General features: G+C 41.3%; 1 protein-coding gene across 6 annotated transcripts in view; it reads right to left on the minus strand.

Moving 5' to 3' along the window:
- The window catches only part of TP53BP1 (tumor protein p53 binding protein 1), a 102955-nt gene that overhangs the window by 43970 nt on the left and 34059 nt on the right, over positions 1-24926 (minus strand). For all 6 annotated transcript variants that reach the window (XR_008672049.2, XM_031002288.3, XM_063698512.1 and 3 more), the window contains 4 exons: positions 24023-24152; positions 23130-23224; positions 18358-18566; positions 4448-5774 (listed from right to left, as the gene is read on the minus strand). Coding sequence is in view for 5 of the 6 variants with exons in the window: in XM_031002288.3 (XP_030858148.2) it covers positions 4448-5774; positions 18358-18566; positions 23130-23224; positions 24023-24152 (1761 nt within the window). In the remaining variant the exon portion in view is untranslated. The remainder of the gene's footprint in view (positions 1-4447; positions 5775-18357; positions 18567-23129; positions 23225-24022; positions 24153-24926) is intronic.

Below are 24926 nucleotides of genomic sequence, written 5' to 3' on the forward strand. Positions count from 1 at the left end.
AATTCATACCTTTCATTCTGTCTTTTCAGACTGAAGAACCATTACTTTTTTTCTTTTTTTTTTTTAATTATTATACTTTAAGTTTTAGGGTACATGTGCACAATGTGCAGGTTAGTCACACACGTATACATGTGCCATGCTGGTGTGCTGCACCCATCAACTCGTCATTTAGCATTAGGTATATCTCTCACTGCTATCCCTCCCCCCTCCCCCCACCCCACAACAGTCCCCAGAGTGTGATGTTCCCCTTCCTGTGTCCATGTGTTCTCATTGTTCAATTCCCATCTATGAGTGAGAACATGCGGTGCTTGGTTTTTTGTCCTTGCGACAGTTTACTGAGAATGATGATTTCCAATTTCATCCATGTCCCTACAAAGGACACGAACTCATCATTTTTTATGGCTGCATAGTATTCCATGGTGTATATGTGCCACATTTTCTTAATCCAGTCTATCATTGTTGGACATTTGGGTTGGTTCCAAGTCTTTGCTATTGTGAATAGTGCCACAATAAACATACGTGTGCATGTGTTTTTATAGCAGCATGATTTATAGTCCTTTGGGTATATATCCAGTAGTGGGATGGCTGGGTCAAATGGTATTTCTAGTTCTAGATCCCTGAGGAATCGCCACACTGACTTCCACAATGGTTGAACTAGTTTACAGTCCCACCAACAGTGTAAAAGTGAAGAATCAATACTTTTTAGATTACTATCATTTAAATTTGGCCAGGCCCAGTGGCTCATACCTGTAATCCCGGCACTTTGAGAGGCCAAGGCAGGTGGATTACTTGAGGCCAGGACTTCGAGACTAGCCTGGCCAACGTGGCAAAACCCTGTCTCTACTAAAAATACAAAAATTAGCCAGGCATGGTGACATGTGCCTGTAATTCCAGCTACTCAGGAGGCTGAGGCACAAGAATCACTTGAACCTGGGAGGCGGAGGTTGCAGTGAGCCGAGATCATGTCACTGCACTCCAGCCTGGGCGACAGAGCAAGACTCTGTTCCAAAAAAATAAAAATAAAGTTAGTCTCTCAACATTTAGCAACTAAACAACTATATTTTTAAGTACAAAATAATATTTTTCTGTTCTTTTTGCAATGCTCTTCTGAATGATTTATTTTATACACTTCTCTAAGTTAAAAACTGTTATTCTCGGCTGAGCACGGTGGCTCATACCTGTAATCCTGGCACTCTGGGAGGCCAAGGTGGGTGGATTGCCTGAATCCAAGAGTTCGAGATCAGCCTGGGCAACATGGCAAAACCCTGTCTCTACAAAAAATCAGCCAAGCATGCTGGTACACGCCTGTAGTCCCGGCTTCTCGGTGGGGGGCTGAAGTGGGAGGATCACCCGAGCCCGGGAGGTCAAGGCTGCAGTGAACATTGATGGTGCCACTGCACTCCAGCCTGGGCGACAGAGTGAGACCCTGGCTCAAAAAGAAACCCAAAAAAAGACAAAAAGCTATTATTCTCCCTTCATGTTCTAATTTGTAGTTAAAATTATTTTTATTTAACTTCTCCTCATAAATACTATTTTCCAACCACTGTCTTCATTGCTTTTTGTTGTTTGCCCAAGAACTAAAATCATGAAATAAACACGAAATCACTAGCATTTTCAATAATCTGGATATTAATGTTAATAAAATAATAAGCTTTACTACGGCAAAAAAAGCTGACTCTGCCAATTAACAATGTAAACAAGAATTCATGAAGAATACTATTAAAATAATAGAATATCTCACTGTTTTAGAAGCTTCTTTTGCATTTAATTTAAAAGTACTCCAAAATAACTATATTAAAACAATCAATGAGACCTGATATTTTGTTGGCACAGGTCATTAGCAGTATTTAAACATAATACAATTAGAAAAACACTCTACTACAGAATTTTAGGTTATTCACATTGTTCTTCACTACAGCTCTTCAGAATCAAATAATCTGTATTAAGCAGTTTTACAGGAAGAAAAAGCACAGCTGGGATCAGGAGACCTAGGTTCTAGTCTCACCTCTATCATTAACTAGCCAAAAGACGTTAAGAAGAAGAGACTAAATCCAATAACCCCTCACTTCCTTTTTAGCTCTAACATTTCTTATTCTTAAGATAAAAAAAAGTGCTAAATATAAAAGCTAATAAATAGGGACTTTTTTTTTTTGAACTGGAGTCTCACTCTGTCACCTAAGCTGGAGTGCAGTGATACAATCTCGGCTTCTTGTGCCTCAGCCTCCAGAGTAGCTGGGACTACAGGCACCCGTCATCATTCCAGGCTAATTTTTGTATTTTTAGTAGAGATGAGGTTTCATCATGTTGGCAAGGCTGGTCTCGAACTCCTGATCTCAGGTGACCCGCCCGCCTTGGCTTCTCAAAGTGCTGGGATTACAGGCGTGAGCCACCGCACCCAGCCAATAGGGACAATTTAAAAACTAAAAAAAAAGTACTATTAATAATCACACTTAGACAATGGGTATAAAATGGGACTGTTCTAGGCTGGGTGCAGCGGCTCACGCCTGTAATCCCAGCACTTTGGAGGCCGAGGCAGGCAGATGACGAGGTCAGGAGATTGAAACCATCCTGGCCAACATGGTGAAACCCTGTCTCTACTAAAAATACAAAAATTAGCTGGGCATGGTGGCATGCACCTGTAGTCCCAGCTACTCGAGAGGCTGAGGCAGGAGAATTGCCTGAACCCGGGAGGCAGAGGTTGCAGTGAGCTGAGATTGCGCCACTGCACTCCAGCCCAGCAACAGAGCAAGACTCCACATCTCAAAAAAAAGGGACTGTTCTACGCAAACCAAAAAATATGGTCACTCATACTATCATATATAAACTTGCCAAATACTGTTTTTCATTTCATCCTAGAAACTTGTTTTCTTAAGTTTGTATCTTGTTCTTGTTTTTGGAGCTTGATTTTACATTATAATAACTCTTTTTTTTTTGAGACAGAGTTTCACTCTTGTTGCCCAGGCTGTAGTGCAATGGCGCAATCTCAGCTCATCGCAACCTCCACCTCCCGGGTTCAAGTGATTCTCCTGTCTCAGCCTCCCGAGTAGCTGGGATTATAGGCGCCTGCCAGCACTCCTGGCTAATTTTGTGTTTTTGGTAAAGACAGGGTTTCTCCATGTTGGTCAGGCTAGTCTCAAACTTCCGACCTCAGGCGATCTGCTGGCCTCGGCCTCCCAAAGTGCTGGGATTACAGGCGTGAGCCACCACGCCTGGCCTACATTATACTAACTCTAAGGATTCAGAAAGATTGAATTATTTTCAGCTAATGTCATACTCTACAAATTATTTTATTTTATTTTATTTTTGGGAAACAGAGTCTCACTCTGTCGCCCAGGCTGCAATGCAGTGGCGTGATCTTGGCTCACTGCAACCTCTGCCTCTCAGGTTCAAGCGATTCTCGTGCCTCAGCCTCCCGAGTAGCTGGAACTACTGGTACACATGACACACCTGGCTAATTTTTTGTATCTTAGTGGAGATGGGTTTCACCATGTTAGCCAGGCTGGTCTCAAACTCCTGAGCTCAGGCAATCCGCCCACCTTGGCCTCCCAAAATGTTAGGATTACAGGCGTGAGCCACTGCACCCAGCCTGTACAAATACTTTAGAAAGTAATCTATGTTTTCATGCTGAATTTCATAAAATAAAGAACAAGAACTAATACATTTTCCAGTTTCAGGTTTAAGAGATATGTATTTTTTGAACTAAGTTTAGAAACTTTACCTAATGCCCATAAAAAGGAAATAACTAATTAATAGGATACTCATCAACAGTTCTGAACGTGATTTTACCACACAGAGTTAATCAAAAAAGATCCTTCTACTTCAAGGCAACCGTCAAAATCTATACACAGAGAGCAAGGATACAATCTAAGTAGAAAAAAACAGATTGGTACAATTTCTAAATATTTTTTACCAACTAGTCCTGAGTTACAAAGCTGATAAACCTCAAATATCTTTAATTGCACAAATAATTATAGCTATTAAAAAAATGCAATCCAGGCTGGGCGTGGTGACTCATCCCTGTAATCCCAGCACTTTGGAAGGCCAAGGCAGGTAGATCACTTGAGTCAGGAGTTCGAGACTAGCCTGGCTAACATGGTGAAACCCCATCTCTACTAAAAATACACAAAAATTAGCCAGATAGTGGCATGAGCCTACAGTCCCAGCTACTTGGGAGGCTGAGGCATGAGAAATCACTTGAACCCGGGAGGTGGAGGTTGCAGGGAGCTGAGACTACACCACTGTACTCCAGCCTGGGCAACAGAGCGGGACTCTGTCTCAAAAAAAAAAAAAGGCAATCCAAAAAATTTAATTTCCCAATTATTATTGGTTGTTCATAAACATAAACCAAAGATAGTGTTCACTCCTGACATAAGCATGCAGTTCTCGCCAACTTTCCATTCCAAATTATAATTTAGGTGGAGACAGAATAATCTACAATCACACTCACCACTAGAACTTTCACAGAAGCTTTGTGAGGCATGGGCAGAGGGCTTCCCCAGCTTCTGGGCCTCTGCATCTGAGCTTAGCTGCTTTGCATTAGCCATTTTTGAGTCTTCTGTTAATGAATTATTTGTTTTCTCCTGAGTTTGGGGCTGCTGCAACTCCTGGTCAAGTCTTAAAGGATCATCTGCTCTCACTAAAGGTAAGGAAGGCTGTGAAGAGTCTTCCTCTACAGGTTCTGTTTCTGCAGTCCCTGATTTCAGATCTCTTTCATATTCTACACTCTTTTCTTCCTTGGTGTCTAATCTATTCTCAGCACATGGTTCTATTTCTGGAGCAATATCCTCCCATGACTGGGAATCTGAGCACTTCTCCACTCCCTCCAAAGGTTCACAAGAAACATCAACTCTGGGAGATGGCTCTTTCACATCTACAATGACAACACTGGAGTCCTCTGAAGTAGCTTCTTCCCAAGCTTCCTGTTCCTTATGTTCCAATTCTTGGTCAAGCATTGCCAACTTTTGAGGGGAATCAATACTAATTACACTGGTTTCAACTTCCATAGCTTCTGAGCATTCTTTTTTTGGGATTTCCTTTTGAAGACACAACCCTTGGGACTGAGTTTCAGTCAGAGAAAGGTGCAACGGAACACTCTCCACATTGTCTTCTTTGAGTTCCTCTCCTTGACTTTCACAAGGTGTCTCAGGGATTTCTTCCACCTCAGACCCTGAAGACCCCTCCTCTGGATGGTGTTCTTTAATTTCCATAGCTTCCTCCTGATCTAACACACTAGAAAGTGCCTCAGATCGAGTAGCTGGTGATGGAACTGCCTGACTCCCCGAATCACAAGTGAGATCAATACAAACATCTTCTGCTACCGTTTCTTCTCTGCCCTTGCAACCAGTGGCTAAAATACTAATGTCATCCCTGGTGTCTGTATCATCTTCCTTTGTTTTGTCATCATTCTGACTCAGTTGTACTTCACCATCCTGTGCTGGATTCATCAGGACACTATCATTTTCAGCAGGAACAAATTTAGAATTGAGAACTGGAGACATGGGTTCCGTATCCTCAATCTGTGTGTTTTCTCCATCTTCATCAATTCTGTGAGAACTCAAGCTCTCCATCTTTGGGGACTGACTATATTCACTTGTAGAAAGCATCAACTTGCAAGAATCCCCTGTCAAAGATAGCCCAAGATCCTCAGGGGAATTCTTTGGTTCAATCTCTGAAGTTTTAGAACACTCAACTGTCAAAGATGAACTATGCAAATCTCCATCTTTCTTCCCATCATTTGATTGTTCTTCCAGACTTGGGGAAGGAATAAAAATGTCCTAAGGAAGAATAGAAAGAGACAAATCGTAATTTGTACATGATCATATATCTTTTATATCAAATCCTTGGATTCATATAAAATTTCTAAAATCAAATTTCTAAATCAAATTTTTAAATTCATATAAAATTTCTAAATCAAATTTAAGAATTAAAGAACTCTAGTATAGCCAGGAGCAGTGGCACATGCTCCAGCCCATTTCAGTTCTCACAAAGTGGGGATACGTACTCATTTTACTTCACGATTTCAAAATGTGCTAGCATTCAACACGGTGAAACCCTGTCTCTACTAAAAATACAAAAAGATCAGCCAGGCGTGGTGTTGAGCACCTGTAATCCCAGCTACTTGGGAGGCTGAGGCAGGAGAATCACTTGAACCTTGGAGGCGGAGGTTGCAGTAGGCCGAGATTGCACCACTGCACTCCAGCCTGGGTGACAGAGTGAGACTCCATCTCAGAAAAAAAAAAAAAGCTAGCATTCATAAAGCAGGTATTAAAATCCAGTGGCCAGGCGTGGTAGCTCATGCCTATTATCCCAGCATTTTGGGAGGCTGAGGCAGGTATATCACCTGAGGTCAGGAGTTTGAGACCAGCCTGGCCAACATGGCGAAACCCTGTCTCTACCAAAAATACAAGAATTAGCCGGGTGGGGTGGTGCATGGCTGTAATCCCAGCTACTCAAGAAACTGAGGCAGAAGAATGGCTTGAACCGGGGAGGCAGAGGTTGCAGTGAGCCAAGATCGTGTCACTGCACTCCAGTCTGGATGACAGAGCAAGACTCCATCTCAAAAAACAGTAATAATAATAATAATAATAATAAATAAAATCCAAAGCTTACAAAATATCAATAGTCAACAGAGAAATACAAATTAAAATCACAATGAAATGCCACTACACGCAACAAAAGCAACTAACATAGGCCAGGCACGGTGGCTCACACCTGTAATCACAGCACTTTAGTAAGCCAAGGCAGGCGGATCACCTGACGTCAGGAGTTCGAGACCAACCTGGCCAACATGGTCAAACCCCATCTCTACTAAAAATACAAAAATTAGCTGGGCATGGTGGCGTGCACCTGTAGTCCCAGCTACTCACAAGGCTGAGGCAGGAGAATCACTTGAACCCAGGAGGCAGAAGGCAGAGGTTGCAGCGAGCTGAGAGCGTGACATTGTACTCCAGCCTGGGCAACAAGTGAGACTATATCTCAAAAAAAAAGCAAACTAATGTTAAAATAGTTCACAAAACAGTCAGGCATCGTGGCTCAGCCAGGCATGGTGAGCCAGGCTCACACCTGTAATCCCAGCACTTTGGGAGGCTGAGGTGGGAAAACTGCTTGAGCCCAGGAGTTCAAGACCAGCCTGGGCAACATGGCTAGACCTCATGTCTACAGAAACTTTAAAAATTAGCCAGTCATGGTATTGTGTCCCTACAGTCCCAGATACTTGGGAGGCTGAGGCAGCAGGATCCTTGAGCCACAGGAGTTCAAGGCTACAGTGAGCTATTATTGTACCACTCACTGTACACTAGCCTGGGTGACAGAGAAAGACTCTGTCCCAAAAAAAGACAAAAAAAAAAGGTTCACAAAACCCAGGATTAGCAACGATGTTGAACAACTGCAACTCTCGTACATTGCTGCTGGGAATGCAAAATGTTACACCCACTTAGGAAAAACAGTATGGCAGTATCTTATAAAGTTTAACATTCATTACTATATAACCTAGGCATTCTGTTTGCAGGCATTTACCCAAGAAAAATAACAATATGTGCCCACAGAAAGATGTGCATCCAAATGATCACAGAATTATTATTCGTAAGATGTGCATGCTGGCCAGGCACAGTGGCTCACATTTGCATTCTCAGCACTTTGGGAGGCCAAGACAGGCAGATCTCTTGAGGCCAGGAGTTCGAGGTCAGCCTGGCCAACATGGTGAAATCCCGCCCCTACTAAAAATACAAAAATTAGCTGGGCATGGTGGTGCACACCTGTGATCCCAGCTACCCAGAGGCTGAGGCACGAGAATCGCTTGAACCCAGGAGGCAGAGGTTGCAGTGAGGCAAAATCACGCCACTGCACTCCAGCCTCAGCGACAGAGCAAGAGTCTGTCTCCAAAAAAAAGATATGCAAATGATCATAGGATTATTATTCATAAATTCATGGGAAATTATTCATACATTCACTCATATAATGGTCATACATTATAATTGAATAGATTATTCAAAATAACCAAAAACTAGAACCAAATGTCCTATCAATTGGTGAATGAATAAACAAATTGTGGGTACACATATTATGGAACACTATCCAACAATATAAATGCAATAAAATATGAATATGTATAATACAAGCAAATCTCAAAAATATGCTAAGTAAAAGAGCTCAAAAATAAAAGACCATACACACTTCCTGATTCCAATTGCATGAAATTCTTTTTTTTTCTTTTTTTTTTTTTTTAAAGACAAGGCTTCACTCTGTTGCCTAGGCCCTGGAGTGCAGTGGTGAGATCATAGCTCACTGCAGCCTCAATTTCCTGGGCTCAAGCAATCTCTCACCTCAGCCTCCCAAGTAGCTGGGAATACAGGTGGACGCCACAACACCCAGGTAATTTTTAAAATGTCTTTTAGAAATGGGATCTTGCTATATTGCCCAGACTTGAAACTACTGAAATACCAAAACTATACTGACAGAAAGCTGATGTGTGATTGCCTAGGGCGGGAGAAGGGAGTATACTGGGCAGCAGGGAGATCAACCACAAAAGGTTATAAGGAAACTTTTTAGGGTGAGGGAACTGCTCTCTACTTTGATGGTGGTGATGGTTACACAGCTGTATACATTTGCCAAAATTCATCAAAACATACACGTAAAATAACAATTTTATTTTATGTAACCAATACTTCAATATTTTTAAAAAGAGAAATTAATACAAAACTTAGCTGTTTTTATAAGAGATTTTACATTTAGTGTGTTATTTGCCTAATGTAAATGATGTAAAACTCCCAACATAGATGGTTAGGCATTCATTTCCTATGTTTTGTTTTGTTTTGTTTTGAGACAAGGTCTTGCTCTGCCAGCCACGCTGGAGTGCAGTGGCTTAATCACGGCTCACTGCAGCCTTAATGTCTTGGACTCAACTGATCCTCCCACCTCAGTCTCCTGAGTAGCTGGAACTACAGGTGCGCACCACCAGAGCCAGGTAATTTTTGTATTTTTTGTAGAGAGGGTCTCATTTTGTTGCCCAGGCTTGTTTCAAAATCCTGGGCTTGAGCAATCTGCCCATCTTAGCCTCCCAAACTGCTAGGATTACAGGCATGAGCCACCACGCCCAGGCTTTTTTTCCTGTGATTTTTAAGGGAATGAGGAATCAAATGGGTAGTAAAGCATTCTGTATATTCCATAACTTCTGGTATTTCAATGTCTGGTATTATTGTTTATCCTATCAGATTGTAACAATGATCGTAAGTTTGAATCTGTTCATATACTCTCAGACATGACTGAGTATAAACTGGTTCAAGCCAGGTGCAGTGGCTCTAACTTATAATCCCAACACTTTGGAAGGCCGAGGCAGAAGGATTACTTGAGCCCAGGAGTTTAAGATAAGCCTGCGCAACAAAGTGAGACCCTGTCTCTACCAAAAAAAAAAAAAAAAAAACATTAGCTGAGTGTGGTGGCACACGTCTGTGGTCACAGCTACTTGGGAGCCTGGATGGTTAAGGCTGCAGTGAGCAGTGTGATTGTGCCACTGCACTCCAGCCTGTACGACAGAGTAAGACCCTGCCTCAAAAGGAAAAAAAAAAACGTTCAACATTTCTAAATGGCAATTTAGCAAAACACAACAGCCCTGAAATTCTATACCCCATAATCCAATAATTCCATTTCTGGGAAATTAATCAATGAAAGCACACTAATACTTAGCTACAAAATGGTTCACTGCTATATTATTATTTAGAATAGGAAACAATATGAAATACCTTAAATGGTTACAAATAGGAATTTTATTTATTTATTTTTTTTGAGACAGGTCTTGCTCTGTTGCCCAGGCTGGAGTGCAGTAATGCGATCATGGCTCACTGCAGTCTTGTCCTCCTAGGCTCAAGTGATTCTCTTACCTCAGCCTCCCGAGTAGCTGGGAATACAGGCACACACCACCACACCTAATTTTTTAGTATTTTTTGTAGAGACGAGATTTTGCCATGTTGCCCAGGCTGATCCTGAACTCCTAGGTTCAAGCAATCTGCCCGCCTCGAACTCCCAGAGTGCTGGGATTACGGGCATGAGCTACCTCGTCCGGCCAAGATAATAATTTTTAAATTGTGATCTATCACATGATAGAATGTTTTGTGGTCTACATAAAAGTATACAGTAGAAGAATACTAAAAGATCAAAAAACATTTGGGCTATAGAAAGAAGTTTCTATTTTAGTAAAAAATTATGTGGATATACATTATAGTTTTTTTTTTTTTTTTGAGACAGAGTCTTGTTCTGTCACCCAGGCTGAAGTGCAGTGGCACCATCTCCGCTCACTGCAACCTCCACCTCCCAGGTTCAAGTGATTTTCCTGCCTCAGCCTCCAGAGTAACTGGGATTACAGGCGCCCGCCACCACGCCCGGCTAATTTTTGTACTTTTTAGTAGAGATGGGGTTTCACCGTGTTGGCCAGGCCGGTCTCAAACTCCTGACCTCAAGTGATTGGTCTGCCTCGGCCTCCCAAAGTGCTGGGATTACAAGCGTGAGCCACAGAACCTGGCCATTCTACTCTTTTTACACATTTTATAATATATAATCTTCATGTAATTTTAGTTAATAAACATATATCAAAAAAAGCTAAGAGGGCCAGGTGTGATGGCTTACACCTGTAATCCCAGCACTTTGGGAGGCTGAGGCAGGTGGATCACCTGAGGTCAGGAGTTCGAGACCGGCCTGACCAACAAGGTGAAACCCCATCTCTACTAAAAACACAAAAATTTGCCAGGCACGTGGAGAGCGAGACTTCATCTCAAAAAAAAAGCTAAGAGTTCTTATCTCTGAGGTAGAATAACTAACGATCTTATCTTCTCTTTTTTCTTCAAGATGGGGTCTTGCTTTGTCGCCCAGGCCAGAGGGCAGTGGCACAATCATAGTTCACTGCAGCTTCAAACACCTGACCTCAAGCAATCTTCCCCGCTCATACTGCTCCCCAGCACCAGGAGCTGGGACTACAGGCACACGTCACCACATCCGGCTAATTTTTTTTTCTTTTGGTAGGTAGAGACGGGGGCCTCACTATGTTGCCCAGGCTGCTGTCACACTCCTAGCTCAAGCTATCCTCCCACCTTGGCCTCCCAAAGCACTGGTATTACAGGTGTAAGCCACCAAGCATGACCACATCTTCTGCAAGATATATGTATTTTTTCCCTTGTTGCAAAAAATAAGTCATTTTACAAAGGCTCATAGATAAAACATCACTAACGTAAAGCTATAAATACCTTTTTTTAAATGAAACTCACAATATAAAATTAACCCATTTTAAACTAAACAATTCAGGCCAGGCGTGGTGGCTCATGCCTGTAATTCCAGCACTGTGGGAGGCCAAGGCAGGCAGATCACTTAAGGTCAGAAGTTTGAGACCAGCCTGGCCAACATGGTGAAACCCCATCTCTACTAAAAATACAAACATTAGCTGGGCATGGTGGTGTGCACTTTTTGTCCCAGTGACTTGGGGTGCTGAGGCAGGAGAATCACTTGAACTCAGGAGGAGGAGGTTGCAGTCAGCTGAGATCACGCCGCTGCACTCCAGCCTGGGCGACAGAGTGAGACTCTATCTCAAAAAAAAACACAAAAACAAAAATAAAATAATTCAGTGGCATTTGGTGCATTTACAATGTTATGCCACCACCACCACTATTCTAGTTTGAAAACATTTAATTGTCTAATTTGTCCTCACCAAAATTAATACATATATCAAGAATGAGAAAATGTTAACTATCAAACTGTGTTCTACTAATCCTCTCCCCATCCCTCATATCTTGGTAAAGGGTCAAAGAGGCTATGCAATTGACAAGTTTATTAGGAAAGAAAGAAAAAAATAGACAAAATTACCTTTATCCCAATTTTCTCTTGAATAGTACTAATCTCTTTACACATATTTAAATCTTACAACATCAAAATTAGGTTGACTTGGACTCCAGTAACCAAGGTACAAAAGAAATAACAGATGAACAAGGGTTACCCATTAAGAATAACAAGAACAAGTTTGACATATAATGAAAAAAGTAGGGAACTTAACAGAAATGGAGAACTAAATATACACATATTCAGAGTTTTCTGAAATCCCATTAAGTAACGGTAAAGCGATTTTTCTTAAGCACAAAACTTCAAGAAAAAGAGAACAGAAGAAAAGAGAACTGCAAAAAAAAATCTGGAAAAGGTAATCTATTTAGCAGAAGAGTGAAAGCTGAATTCCTAAGCCAGCAGTGAAGAAAGCCAACAAACCACCAGAGTTACACCACAGTTCCAACACCCATAATCTCACCCTGCCCCTCCTCTGCCCTGGAGAGAGTAAAACAGAGTGTCCCAGGACTGGCAGACAAGAGGCACAGTTATCAGGAAATACAATACTGAAAATACGGAGATTAAATGAAAATCTACATATTGAATGAAACCTGCACCTGCCTCCCAACCCCCCTTCCCACCCAAAGCCCGCTTCCATTAATAGACCTCTAGTACAACGGCAGCCAGGCCAATACCCTGCAAATAGGAGATCAGACATTTTCCTAAGGGATCTGACCGGGCCAAGATAAATCAAGATACTGACATTATGGGACTCCCAATAAAATGTCTCAGCGGATCACATTACAGCAAATCCCAAAAACAATAAGACCCAACCACCCACTCAGAACTACTAATCATCTGTCTGATATTTCACTCTTGAACATCAGCAAATAATCAAAGATTACCAGACATCTGAGGAAAGCCTCTAATTTGAAAGAGATCAAAACAAACAAAACTAAAGTCCACCTGGAAGAAATAGGACTATTCCAGACAGAAGAAAACTGTTATTAATACTGTTACAGAGATAAGATAGTATATCAATAAAACAAGAGAAATGGTATTTAAAAATATATTCTGAAAAAAGAATTTAGAAATTAAAAACCCAAGAGTAGAAATTAATAACTAAGAGAAGAATTAAAAGATGGTTGAACCGGGCAATTGCACCTGTAGGTATACATAAGAGAAATAAAACCATGTTCACACACAAACTTGTCCATAAATGTACATAGCAGCATTATTCACAATAGCCAAAAGGGGAAACAACCCAAACGCCCATCAACTGACGAATCCATGAGTAACCGTGGTATATCCACACAATGGTATTATTCAGCGATAAAAAGGAATGAAGGCCAGGCATGGTGGCTCATGCCTGTAATCCCAGCACTTTGGGAGGCCGAGACAGGCGGATCACCTGAGGTAAGGAGTTCAAGACCAGCCTGACCAACATGGAGAAACCCCGTCTCTACTAAAAAAAAAAAAATACAAAATTTGCCAGGCATGGTGGTGCATGCCTGTAATCCCAGTTACTCAGGAGGCTAAGGCAGGAGAATCGCTTGAACCTGGGAGGCGAAGGTTGCAGTGAGCCAAGATCATGCCATTGCACTCCAGCAAGGGCAACAAGTATGAAACTCCATCTCAAAAAGAAAATAAATAGATAAATAAATAAAAATAAAAAGGAATGAAATTCTTTTTTCCTTTATATTTTTTATAGACAAGGATAGATCAACAGAAAAAAAGGAATGAAAATCTGATACATGCTACAACACAGGTGAATCCTGAAAACATTATGCTAAATGAAAGAAGCCATTCACAAAGGCTATATATTTTATAATTCCATTTATATGAAATGTCCAGAATAGGCAAATCTGTAGAGACAGAAAGTAGACTGGTGTCTACAAATCTATAGACACAGAAAGTAGACTACCCTCTAAGGGCCGAGGGTAGAAGAAATGTTGAGTGAGTGCTAAAGGGCATGGGTTTTGGGGAGGTGATGAAACTATTCTGAAATTAGATCATGGTGATGGTTGCACAACTCTATGAATATACTAAAAACCACTGGATTGTGCACTTTAAATGGGTAAACTGAATGGTATGTGAATTACATCTCAATATAGCCACTGTTTTTTTAATGATTGAAGAAATCACCCAGAAAGTTGAACTAAAAGAGACAGAGATGATAAAAAGGAGGAGGCAAAATAAAATTAGAAGACTATTCTAGGAGTTTCAACATCCAAACAACAGATAGTCCATTAAAAAAAGGAGAAGAACAGAAAAAACAAAGGGGAAGAAATTAAAGAAATAAATTTCTTTGAACTGAAGGACCTGAGTTTCTAAATTGAGAGGGCCTACCAAGTACCCAATACAATGAATGAAAATAGACCTATCCCAAAGGTCTGGAAATTTCAGAACACTGGGAACGAAGAGAAAATCCTACAGGATTCCAGTAAAGAAAAACCAGATCACCTACTAAAAGTCAAGATCAGACTGCCTTCACACTGTTTTGTTTTTTGTTGTTGTTGTTGTTGTTGTTTTGTTTTGTTTTGTTTTGGTAGAGACAGGGTCTGGCCATGTTGCCCAGGCTGGTCTCAAACTCCTGGCTTCAAGTGATCCTCCCACCTTAGCTTCCCCAAGTGCTAAGATTACAGGCATGAGCCACCATGGCTGACCTGACCCTCACACTTAACAGCAGCACTGGAAGTTGGAAGACAAAAGAGCAATGCCTTCAAAATCTTTAAAGGAAAATTATTTCCAGTCTAGAATTCTATACTCCTGCAAACTACAAATCAAGTGTGATAGCAGAATAAAGGCTACTAAACAATGTCCCCCACCAAAATGAGGGAGTAAACCAAGCAAGAAGATATGAAACCCAAGAGGTATCCAACACAGACAGGTAAGGAGAATCTCCACGGATGACAGTGAACGGAGATAACAGTTATGCACCAGGCATAGAGGGCAACAGTACAGATTAGAAATCAGGAGGGTCCAAAAGAGGTTTCTCCAAAAAGATGAAACAGAAAGTCTAAGGCTCCTCAACATCCTGAAAGGAGTTTCTGACAATTGGTGGAGAATCTAGGGTTGATTTAATGAGAGTCAAAGAAAACTAAACAAATAAAAAAAGACAATTACAATTTCAGAGAAAACAAATTACAGAAACATGAAAAACAATATGTCATAGGCTCTGCTGTGAATTGTTTACATAGTTATAATGTAAACTCAGTAATAATCTAAACAAAATTACGATGTAACTATACTTGGAAAATGGCTAAAATTTTTTTATGAAAATAGGCTGGGCACGGTAGCTCACATCTGTAATCCCAGCATTTTGGGAGGCCAAGGCAGGAGGTCTGCTTGAGCCCAGTAGTTCAAGACCAGCCTGGGCAACATAGTGAGGTCCCATCTCTACAAAAAAATTTTTAATTAGCCAGGTGTGATAGTGTGTGCCAGTAGTCCCAGCTACTCAGGAGGCCGAGGTGGGAGGATGGCCTGAGTACAGAAGTTCGAGGTTACAGTGAGCTATGATTGCTCCACTGCATTCCAGCCTGAGCAACAGGTCAAGACCCCGTGCCTAAGAAAAAGAAAATATAATCATGCTATGTAAAATTATGGAGGTAAATACCAAAAGAAAAAGCATAAAGAACGAAAAGTGGTTATCTTTGGGTAGGAAGAGGAAGAGGCGTTTTAACTATCTGACTTATTTTTGGGGTTTTACACATGCTTATTAAGTAAAATCAAATCTTTAACTTAAAAGCTATGTTGTAAAGGTATTCTTTTTTTTTTTTTTTTGAGACAAGGTCTCACTCTGTTGCTCAAGCTGAGTGCTGTGGCATGATCATGGCTCACTGCAGCCTCAACTTCCCAGATTCAAGCAATTCTCCAGGCAATTCTCCTGCCTCAGCCTCCTGAGCAGCTGGGACTACAGGCACACACCACTACTCCTGGCTATTTTTGACCATTTGTAGAAATGGGGTCTCGCTATGTTGCCCAGGCTGTTCTCAAACTCCTGGGCTCACGTGATCCTCCCACCTCGGCCTCCCAAAGTGCTGCAATTATAGGTGTGGGCCACTGCGCCCGGCCTACTAAAGGTATTCTTGAGAGACTTTTCAGGAGGCATGGACTGCACTGGCTAAGGCATCTTATAAAATATGAGTTCAAAGAAACCTGATTAGAGTCATCTTAGGTTCCAAGAATCTCTGAACTATGTTCAGAATCACTCATTTGTCTCAAATTTTCATTGCTGATTTTTTAGCTAATTCTGAAGGTCTTTGGTAAATGTTGAAAATAGAGCAATTCCTTCAACAGTGCCTTGTTTTTCAAAACGTCTATTCTCCCTTTGTGGCCAGGCATTATCTCCACCCCCCCAACCAGTAGGCATACCTTTCCAAAGACCATAAAAGTCTCGTTTGGTAAACATCTGTAACTATTTTCTTTAAATCAGTGTTGGAAGAATCTTCTCAGTGCTCTGTGTCAGTGCTTATAGCTCATTCTTAAACTCTTTTTTTTTTTTTTTTTTTAAGACAGGGTCTCACTGTTGCCCAGGCTGCAGTGCAGTGGCGCGATCTCAGCTCACTGTAACCTCTGCCTCCTAGGTTCAAGAGATTCTCCTGCCTCAGCCTTCCAAATAGCTGGGACTACAGGTGCGTGCCAGCATGCCTGGCTAATTTTTGTATTTTTTGGTAGAGACTGGGTTTCACTGTGCTGGCCATGCTGGTCTTGAACTCCTGGTCTCAAGTGATCCGCCTGCCTCGGCCTCCCAAAGTGCTGGGATTACAGGCATGAGCCACCACACCTGGCCAGATTTATAACTTTTTTTTTTTTTTGAGACAGGGTCTTGCTATTTTGCCCAAGCTGTTCTCAAACTCCTAGGTTCAAATGCTCCTCCCACCTCAATCTCCTGAGCAGCTGAGATTACAGGCATGCCCCACCATGCCCAGCTATGTTCACATATAACTTAGAAAAATAAAAGCTAAAGAAGGCCAGGTGCGGTGGCCCACACCTGTAATCTCAACACACTGGGAGGCTGAGACACGAGGACTGCTTGAGCCCAAGAGTTTAAGAACAGCCCTGGCAACATAGTGATACCCCGTCTCTATAAGAAAAATTAAGAAATTAGTTGGGCATGCCTGTAGTTCCAGCTACTTGGGATGCTGAGGTGGGAGGATCACTTGAGACTGGGAAGTCAAGGCTGCAGTAAGCCATGGTCGCACCACTGCACTCCAGCCTGGGCAACAGACCAAGATCCTGTCTCAGAAAAAAAAAAAAAGCTAAAGAAAATGATGTATGGTTTGAACATCCATTTCACCTCTAGGTAACCTTGTTTTTAACCCTTTCACTGCCAGCAACAGCTACCCTTATATGCAGTATTTACCAAGTGCAAGGCACTAGTCTAGGCATTTTATATATATTAACTCAACCTTTCATAAACATCCTACAAGGTAGACAGTATCAATATCCCCACCATTTGACTGATGAGCAAACTAAGATTCAATTTCAATTGGTCACAAAGGTAGTAATGACAGAGCCAGGAGCGAGTCCAGGAAGTTCTGACTCTAGAGTCCTCATTTTTAATAACGCTACCAAATTCTAATGAACTGCATAAAATGAAATCCTTTAACAAAACAAGTTTTAAAACTCCAGAAAACAAATCAATTTCTTTCTTCCTACTGTCCCCTCCTCACTAAATTTACAGTTCATTACTATTCATTTTCAAATTTTACTTTTAAATACAAACTCTTGTTATAACACCTGCAAACTGAAAGGGGTAAAATAAGTTCTCCCAATAAAACTACAATAATTCCCCCACTTAAGGTCTTATAAGAATAGGTATTTAGATTGAATATATAATAGTCATTTAGATTTAAGGATTTTCAACTCACTATGAAACCTGAATTTCATTTCTTTAAATATTTAAATTTAAAATTATACAAATTAATAGTTTTCCCTCGCTTTTAGAAGAAAATACACATTGGAAAACTAAAAACCATCTTGATACCCTAGGTATAGGATGATCCTGTACTGAGATCACATCTACTTAGAGAAATAATACACGACTTTTGAAAGGATAAGTGAAGACAATATAACACTGAGAATTATTACGACACAACATTAACTGGAAAAAGAAAATTAAAGTTGTGCTATATAAACACCTTTTTTAAAAAACATAAGCATGTGGGGGCACATATCGTCAGGACCTCCTGAGGCTGTGTCATGGGCAAAAAAATTTATTAAAAAAACCATAAGCATGTAGAAAGACAAAAATTACAGTAACAGTTGTGTTAAAGTAGAATAATGATTTATGTCACTTCGCAATTTTGCAGTAACATTTTCAAAAAGTTTAAAGACATTGTAAAAAGTTTAAACATTAAAAAAAATCAAGATGTTAGGTGACTTTGGAACTGTTCTAAAACTGCTTTGTGACGACAGCTTCACAACTCTGTAAATTTACTAAAATATCACAAAACTGTACATTTAAAACGTGTGAATTTTATGGTATGTAAATTATACCCCAATAATGCTGCTTTAAAAAAATATGTTAGGAGAAACAACTCTTTTTACAATACTCACATGAGAAAACTGAGGCTGGGATGGGATAGGAAGTGACCCAGGAGTGAAGACTGGTGTGCTCTGAGATATTGGTGTTGAGGCTTGTGGTGATACAGTGGACTCAGGCAGGAGAGGGGGGTTTTCTAACTCCACTGGTTCACCACTTTGAAGTTTCTTCTGAAAAGGCTCTCCTCCTCCTTCAGATAACACTGACATGTCCATTGGCTTATCTGGTTTAAAACAGGAAAAACAAATTGAGAAATATCACTCATCAATATTACTCATGTTCCAAAACCACTAAGAACAATAACACTACAGACATTTTCACTCTAAAAAAATAGTGATGTAATTTTTCAGAAAAGCTGACAGAATAATAGTAGACTGGGTCCTAGCAATCTACCAATACTTCCTTTGGTTGGTGGAGCAGTCCAAGCTCCTATTTTTAGGTATAGATCAAAACTGGATGCACCTGGGGCTACCCACGCATTCATAAGAAATGTTAAATTAACTTGGCTCCTTTCCTGATTTTATAGCTCAGTTTTTCACATTTCCTGTAGAAAAGCCCAAACTACTGGTACCTAATTTAACCATCATATATTCTACCACAGGCCTTGAAAGACAGTGAATTTGTCACCACTTTAGGTAAATACAGTATCTATAATTCATATTTACGAACTGATTATATTTGCATTAACAATTGCTAACTGCAGAGAGATGGATGCCTGTACAAATACAGATGAAGAAAAAAAATCTATCAATGCCAATCAGCACTGATTTATCAAAGAACTAAGAAAGAGAAGACACTAATCCTGACACAAATTAGGAGGGAACACACACACACAAAACACAAAACACTGCTTTCCCATAGTATACTACCCACCTGTAGGCTATCAGGACCTTGCTTGGAGTCAGCCCAGCTAGCTAAGTATTTGATTCATCATTTGTATCCCCTATCTTACAACTTGACCCCAACCAGGCTTCCTCTAGACCACTCACAAACTACTAACAACATTTACCTTTTCCCCATAATTCACATTCATGCTACCAGCTACCCAAACTGCAACCTCAATACCCAGCTTTGCTGCTTAGCTTAGTCTCAACCTTACCAGTCTACATCTAATTTGGGATCCAGTGCTACAGGCCTTTAATATACTACCATAGCTGTGCTAAGTATTTTTGTTGCACCTTTTGAACTTTCTTGCCATGACAAAGCACATTAAAAACCTGCTGTTATAGGCACTACATACAAAAAAGGCTTTAGGTTAATAATCTAAGAGAAAAGCAAAAAAACAAATACAAAAAGCACATATAGTTTCACAAACACTGATGTACATATTAAGCAAATGCATTAAATCTAAAATATAACTGACAAGAGAAAATACACTGTTACATAAAAAAAGAAAACTGAGTCATATACACAACATGATGCCAATTATGTAAAAATACTTTATGCATTGAAAACTGAAATATATCCAAATATACTAGTTGTAACTATATCTGGAGTGTAGTATCACAGGTGATTTTTATTTTCATTAATTTCCTATATACTTAACAAACTTTCTACAATAAATATTGACTGTTTACAATCAGGGAGAAAGCATTTTTTTTTTTGAGACAGGGTCTCGCTCTGTTGTCCAGGCTGTGATGCAGTGGTGCCACCTTGGCTCACTGCAACCTCCGCCTCCCAGGTTCAAGTGATTCTCCTGCCTCAGCCTCCTGAGTAGCTGGGATTACAGGCACCCGCCACCACACCCAGCTAATTTTTTATATTTTTAGTAGAGACGGGGTTTCACCATGGTGGCCAGGCTGGTCTCAAACTCCTGACCTCAGGTGATCTGCCCACCTTGGCCTCCCAAAGTATTGGGATTACAGGCGTGAGACACTGTGCCCAGCCTGAGAAAGTATATTTAATATAATTATTTTTATATTTTTTCAATGTTCACACTACAGATAAAAGATAAAAGAAATTGTTTTAAGAATTAACCAAACTTCACTTGTGTTACCTGGGTTTTTGTAGAATTAATTCACCTAATCATGTTATGCTTAGATTGATATCAGTCACTAATCATGTTATGCTTAGATTGATATTAGTCAATTTGGATACCTACAACTGATTTTAAGAGAAACAGCCAGAGACAAACTTTGTAGCAGAAGAAAGCCTAAGATCAAATTCTATCACTGATAAATTACATTTGAAAAACTGTTAAATGTCTATGTTTTATATTACTCAAGAGCAGAGAAAGGATATAATAGGAGGCATATACACGACAGATGAAGGCACAGGCTCTGGAGGCAGCTGCCTGAGTTCAAATTCTGCTTCTACATCTCATTAGTTGCAAAATCTCTCTATGCCTCCATTTCCTCATCTGTAAAATGGGGATAAAAATAACACCTCCTTCTTAGTATGTTTGTGAGGATTCAATGAGAAAAACCACAGAAATGCCCTTAGAACAATGCCTTGCCTATACTAAGTGCTCAATAAATAAAACTATTATACCATTATTTGTATATGAAAGTGAAAAGATGAAAATCATAGAATTTATTAGAAAAAGCTTTGTAGAAATCGTAACAATTTAGAAACATCTTGAATGACGGGATAGGAGACTAGGTCAGAGCAAAAGAAGCTTAAATAATGAGATAAATTAGGTAAGTGAAAAGGAAAGCTTTCTTGTGAATAAAGTAATACAAAATCTCTAAGTCGTCAAAGGAGTAAATGAATGAAGTTAAAATTTTTACCACCTACTCTTAACCATTCTTATGCTAAAACTATTTTAATAATAGCAAAAATAACCTATAAGGACCACAAGAAACAATTGCTGGTTCCTTCTCACCAGAAATGTGTTCACGTGTTGCTAGAAACAAGTAGGCCATTATTAAGTCCAGTTCTTCCCCATACTAATTCATTTAAGTTCAACTTTAAAAACAAAAATTTTTCCTTCAGAGCCTTTTTAAAAATTGAGCCAACAATACAGAAATCTCAATAGAATTAGTGCTAGAAAAGCAAAGAATAGGGGATGGTGTGTCCAGAATTGGTGGATTCTTGGTCTCACTGACGTCAAGAATGAAGCCGCAGACCCTGGCAGTGAGTGTTACAGCTCTTAACGTGGCGCGTCTGGAGTTTGTTCCTTCTGATGTTCAGATGTGTTCGGAGTTTCTTCCTTCTGGTGGGTTCGTGGTCTCGCTGGCTCAGGAGTGAAGCTGCAGACCTTCGCAGTGAGTGTTACAGCTCTTAAGGCAGCGCGTCTGGAGTTGTTCGTTCCTCCCGGTGGGCTCGTGGTCTCGTTGGCTTTAGGAGTGAAGCTGCAGACCTCGCAGTGAGTGTTACAGCTCATAAAAGCAGCGTGGACCCAAAGAGTGAGCAGTAGCAAGATTTATTGCAAAGAGTGAAAGAACAAAGCTTCCACACTGTGGAAGGGGACCCAAGCGAGTTGCCACTGCTGGCTCGGTCAGCCTGCTTTTATTCTCTTATCTAGCCCCACCCACATCCTGCTGATTGGTAGAGCCAGTGGTCTGTACTGACAGGGCGCTGATTGGTGCATTTACAATCCCTGAGCTAGACACAAAGGTTCTCCACGTCCCCACCAGAGTAGCTAGATACAGAGTGCCCATTGGTACATTCACAAACCCTGAGCTAGACACAGGGTGCTGATTGGTGTGTTTACAAACCTTGAGCTAGACACAGAGTGCCGATTGGTGTATTTACAATCCCTGAGCTAGACATAAAGGTTCTCCACGTCCCACCAGAGCAGCTAGATACAGAGTGTGGATTGGTGCATTCACAAACTCAGAGCTAGACACAGGGTGCTGATTGGTGTGTTTACAAACCCTGAGCTAGATACAGAGTGCCGATTGGTGTATTTACAATCCCTGAGCTAGACACAAAGGTTCTCCACGTCCCCACCAGACTCAGCAGCCCAGCTGGCTTCACCCAGTGGATGCCGCACCGGGGCTGCAGGTGGAGCTCCCTGCCAGTCCCTCGCCGTGCGCCTGCACTCCTCAGCCCTTTGGGTGGTCGATGGGACTAGGTGCCATGGAGCAGGGGGCAGTGCTCATCAGGGAGGCTCAGCCACACAGGAGCCCACGGAGGGGGTGGAAGGCTCAGGCATGGCGGGCTGCAGGTCCCGAGTCCTGCCCCACTGGAAGGCAGCTAAGTAAGGCCCGGCAAGAAATCAAGCGCAGCGCCGGTGGGCTAGCACTGCTGAGGGATGCAGTACACCCTCCGCAGCCGCTGGCCCGGGTGCTAAGCCCCTCATTGCCCGGGGAGCCGGCAGGGCCGGCCAGCTGCTCCGAATGCAGGACCCGCCAAGCCCACACCCACCAGGAACTCCAGCTGGCCCGCAAGCGCCGCGCGCAGCCCCCGTTGCTGCTCGCACCTCTCCCTGCACGCCTCCCTGCAAGCTGAGGGAGCGGGCTCCAGCCTTGACCAGCCCAGAAAGGAGATCCCACACTGCAGCGGTGAGCTGAAGGGCTCCTCAAGTGCCGCCAAGTGGGAGCCCAGGCAGAGGAGGCGCCGAGAGCGAGCGAGGGCTGTGAGGACTGCCAGCACGCTGTCACCTCTCAATGGGGTTAGACAAAAAAAAAAAAAAAAAAAAAAAAAAGGAAGGAAGGAAAAGCAAAGAACTGAGGACAGCACTTTACAGTAGGTCGCATCCCTAAAGGTTAGACAAACATGAGTCCTACCGAATTGTGTAGGTCACAAGCATTCTAAAGTACAAAGAAGTAGTACATTTTGCAAGGCAGAAGTGTTGCTCCTCTTCTAATCTGAGATCAACAGACAGATCAAGAGAGCTCACCTTGTCTCCCTTCTTGCTCTGTGGGACTGCTAGGAACGATAAAAGGAGTAGATCGGAAAGCATCAGGAGAAGGAGCAACAAGATCTGAAGAATTCCTTTACATAAAGAGAGAATCACAGGTTATTTTACCATAGCCACAGTTTTGCATTTCTGTATTTGTCTTTACTTTTTAACAGGAAAAAATATCTAAGGCATTCAGATAAATACTTATCAGCACTTTTCCCAAACAGCAACCTGAGGCTGGTGGAAGAACCAAAAATACTTCAATAACTATTTCCCACACCAGACATTTCTGTTGTAAAATAAGAACTTTTTCAAAAAGAGAGTAAGGGCAAAGTGAATGATCAGACACAAGGACATCATGATTTAAAAGCAAAATGAGCAGTGCTAGGAAATAAATTCATGTGCAGATTTGAGACATAAAAAAAATTATTCCATTTTTTTTGCCTAATAATAGTCAGACCATGAACATTTTCATCAGAAAACTAAAACTAAACAAAAAAAACCAACAAGCGAACCTCTTTGCCCTAACATAAAGAAATCCAACTACTGTCAACTTAACAACCTATTCTCCACCCTCTGCTATTAAATGAGAAGAATTGCAAGTAAAACAGAGGAGCAGAATGCTTGTTTTGGATGTGTAACATTTTCTAAATAACTGCGCCTTTTCTTTCTTAGTGAAAGCTTTGGGCTACAATTATAAAATTTTCAAATGGGACAACAGATTTATCTGCCTTCAACAGTTCTTCATCCCCAAAGCTCTAATGCATAGATTCTACCATTTGGTTTCAAAAAGAATTCTAGACTAGCAGGCAAGTTTAGCCTCTTTCAGCCTTAGCCTCAGACTCTCAGGCACATACTGCCTTGGCATAAGCTATTTTAGGCTTACTTACGTGGAAAGACTCTCCTGAACAAGGGACCTCTGACCAGAGAGCTGCAGGAGATGCAGAGTGGTGGCAGGGGTGGAAGCCAAAGAACACCCACCTTCCTCCCTTGAAGGAGTAGAGCAACCATCAGAAGATACTGAAAAAAAGAAATTCCAGTTGCACTTCTCAGATTGACACTACTGAGCTGCCAAAAACCATTCAGTACTGCAAAGAGTAATAACCATATTTCCAACATATTTCCATATTTCCAAAAGGGCAGAAATTGTTTTCTAATTATAGTACAACAAATGGACTACTACAATAGCACAAATCTTGAGTGAACATTAACCACCCCTGCAATGGGCTTCTTGAATAAAGAACTGATGAAGAGTTCCTTAGTCCTTTCTGTCATGATCTAAGCTTGGAGATTAAAAGCCGGAATCCTGGATGGGCGCAGTGGCTCACACCTGTAATCCCAGCACTTTGGGAGGCTGAGGCGGGTGGATCATCTGAGGTCAGGAGTTCAAGACTAGCCAGACCAACATGGTGAAACCTCATCTCTACTAAAAATACAAAAATTAGCTGGGCGTGGTGGTGTGCGCCTGTAATCCCAGCTACTTGGGAGGCTAAGGCAGGAGCATCACTTGAACCTGGTAGGCAGAGGTTGCAGTGAGCTGAGATTGCACCACTGCACTCCAGCCTGGGCAACAGACGGAGACTCCGTCTCAAAAAAAATAAATACATAAATAAAATAAAAGCCAGAATCCTTATACTTCTGCTTAGCTGCTCTTCTTTCTTGTGATGCTTCTATTAAAAAACAGCAAATGAGCCTTTTATTCCAACGTCTACCTTAGGTGAAGTCAAGCTCATGCCATGATACAGATGGGAGAAGTCAAAAAAATGCACATGACACCTGATGTTATAAATGCAG

The sequence above is a fragment of the Gorilla gorilla genome, chromosome 16 (assembly GCF_029281585.2).
Source record: "Gorilla gorilla gorilla isolate KB3781 chromosome 16, NHGRI_mGorGor1-v2.1_pri, whole genome shotgun sequence".
In the NCBI taxonomy this organism is placed as follows: Eukaryota; Metazoa; Chordata; class Mammalia; order Primates; family Hominidae; genus Gorilla; species Gorilla gorilla.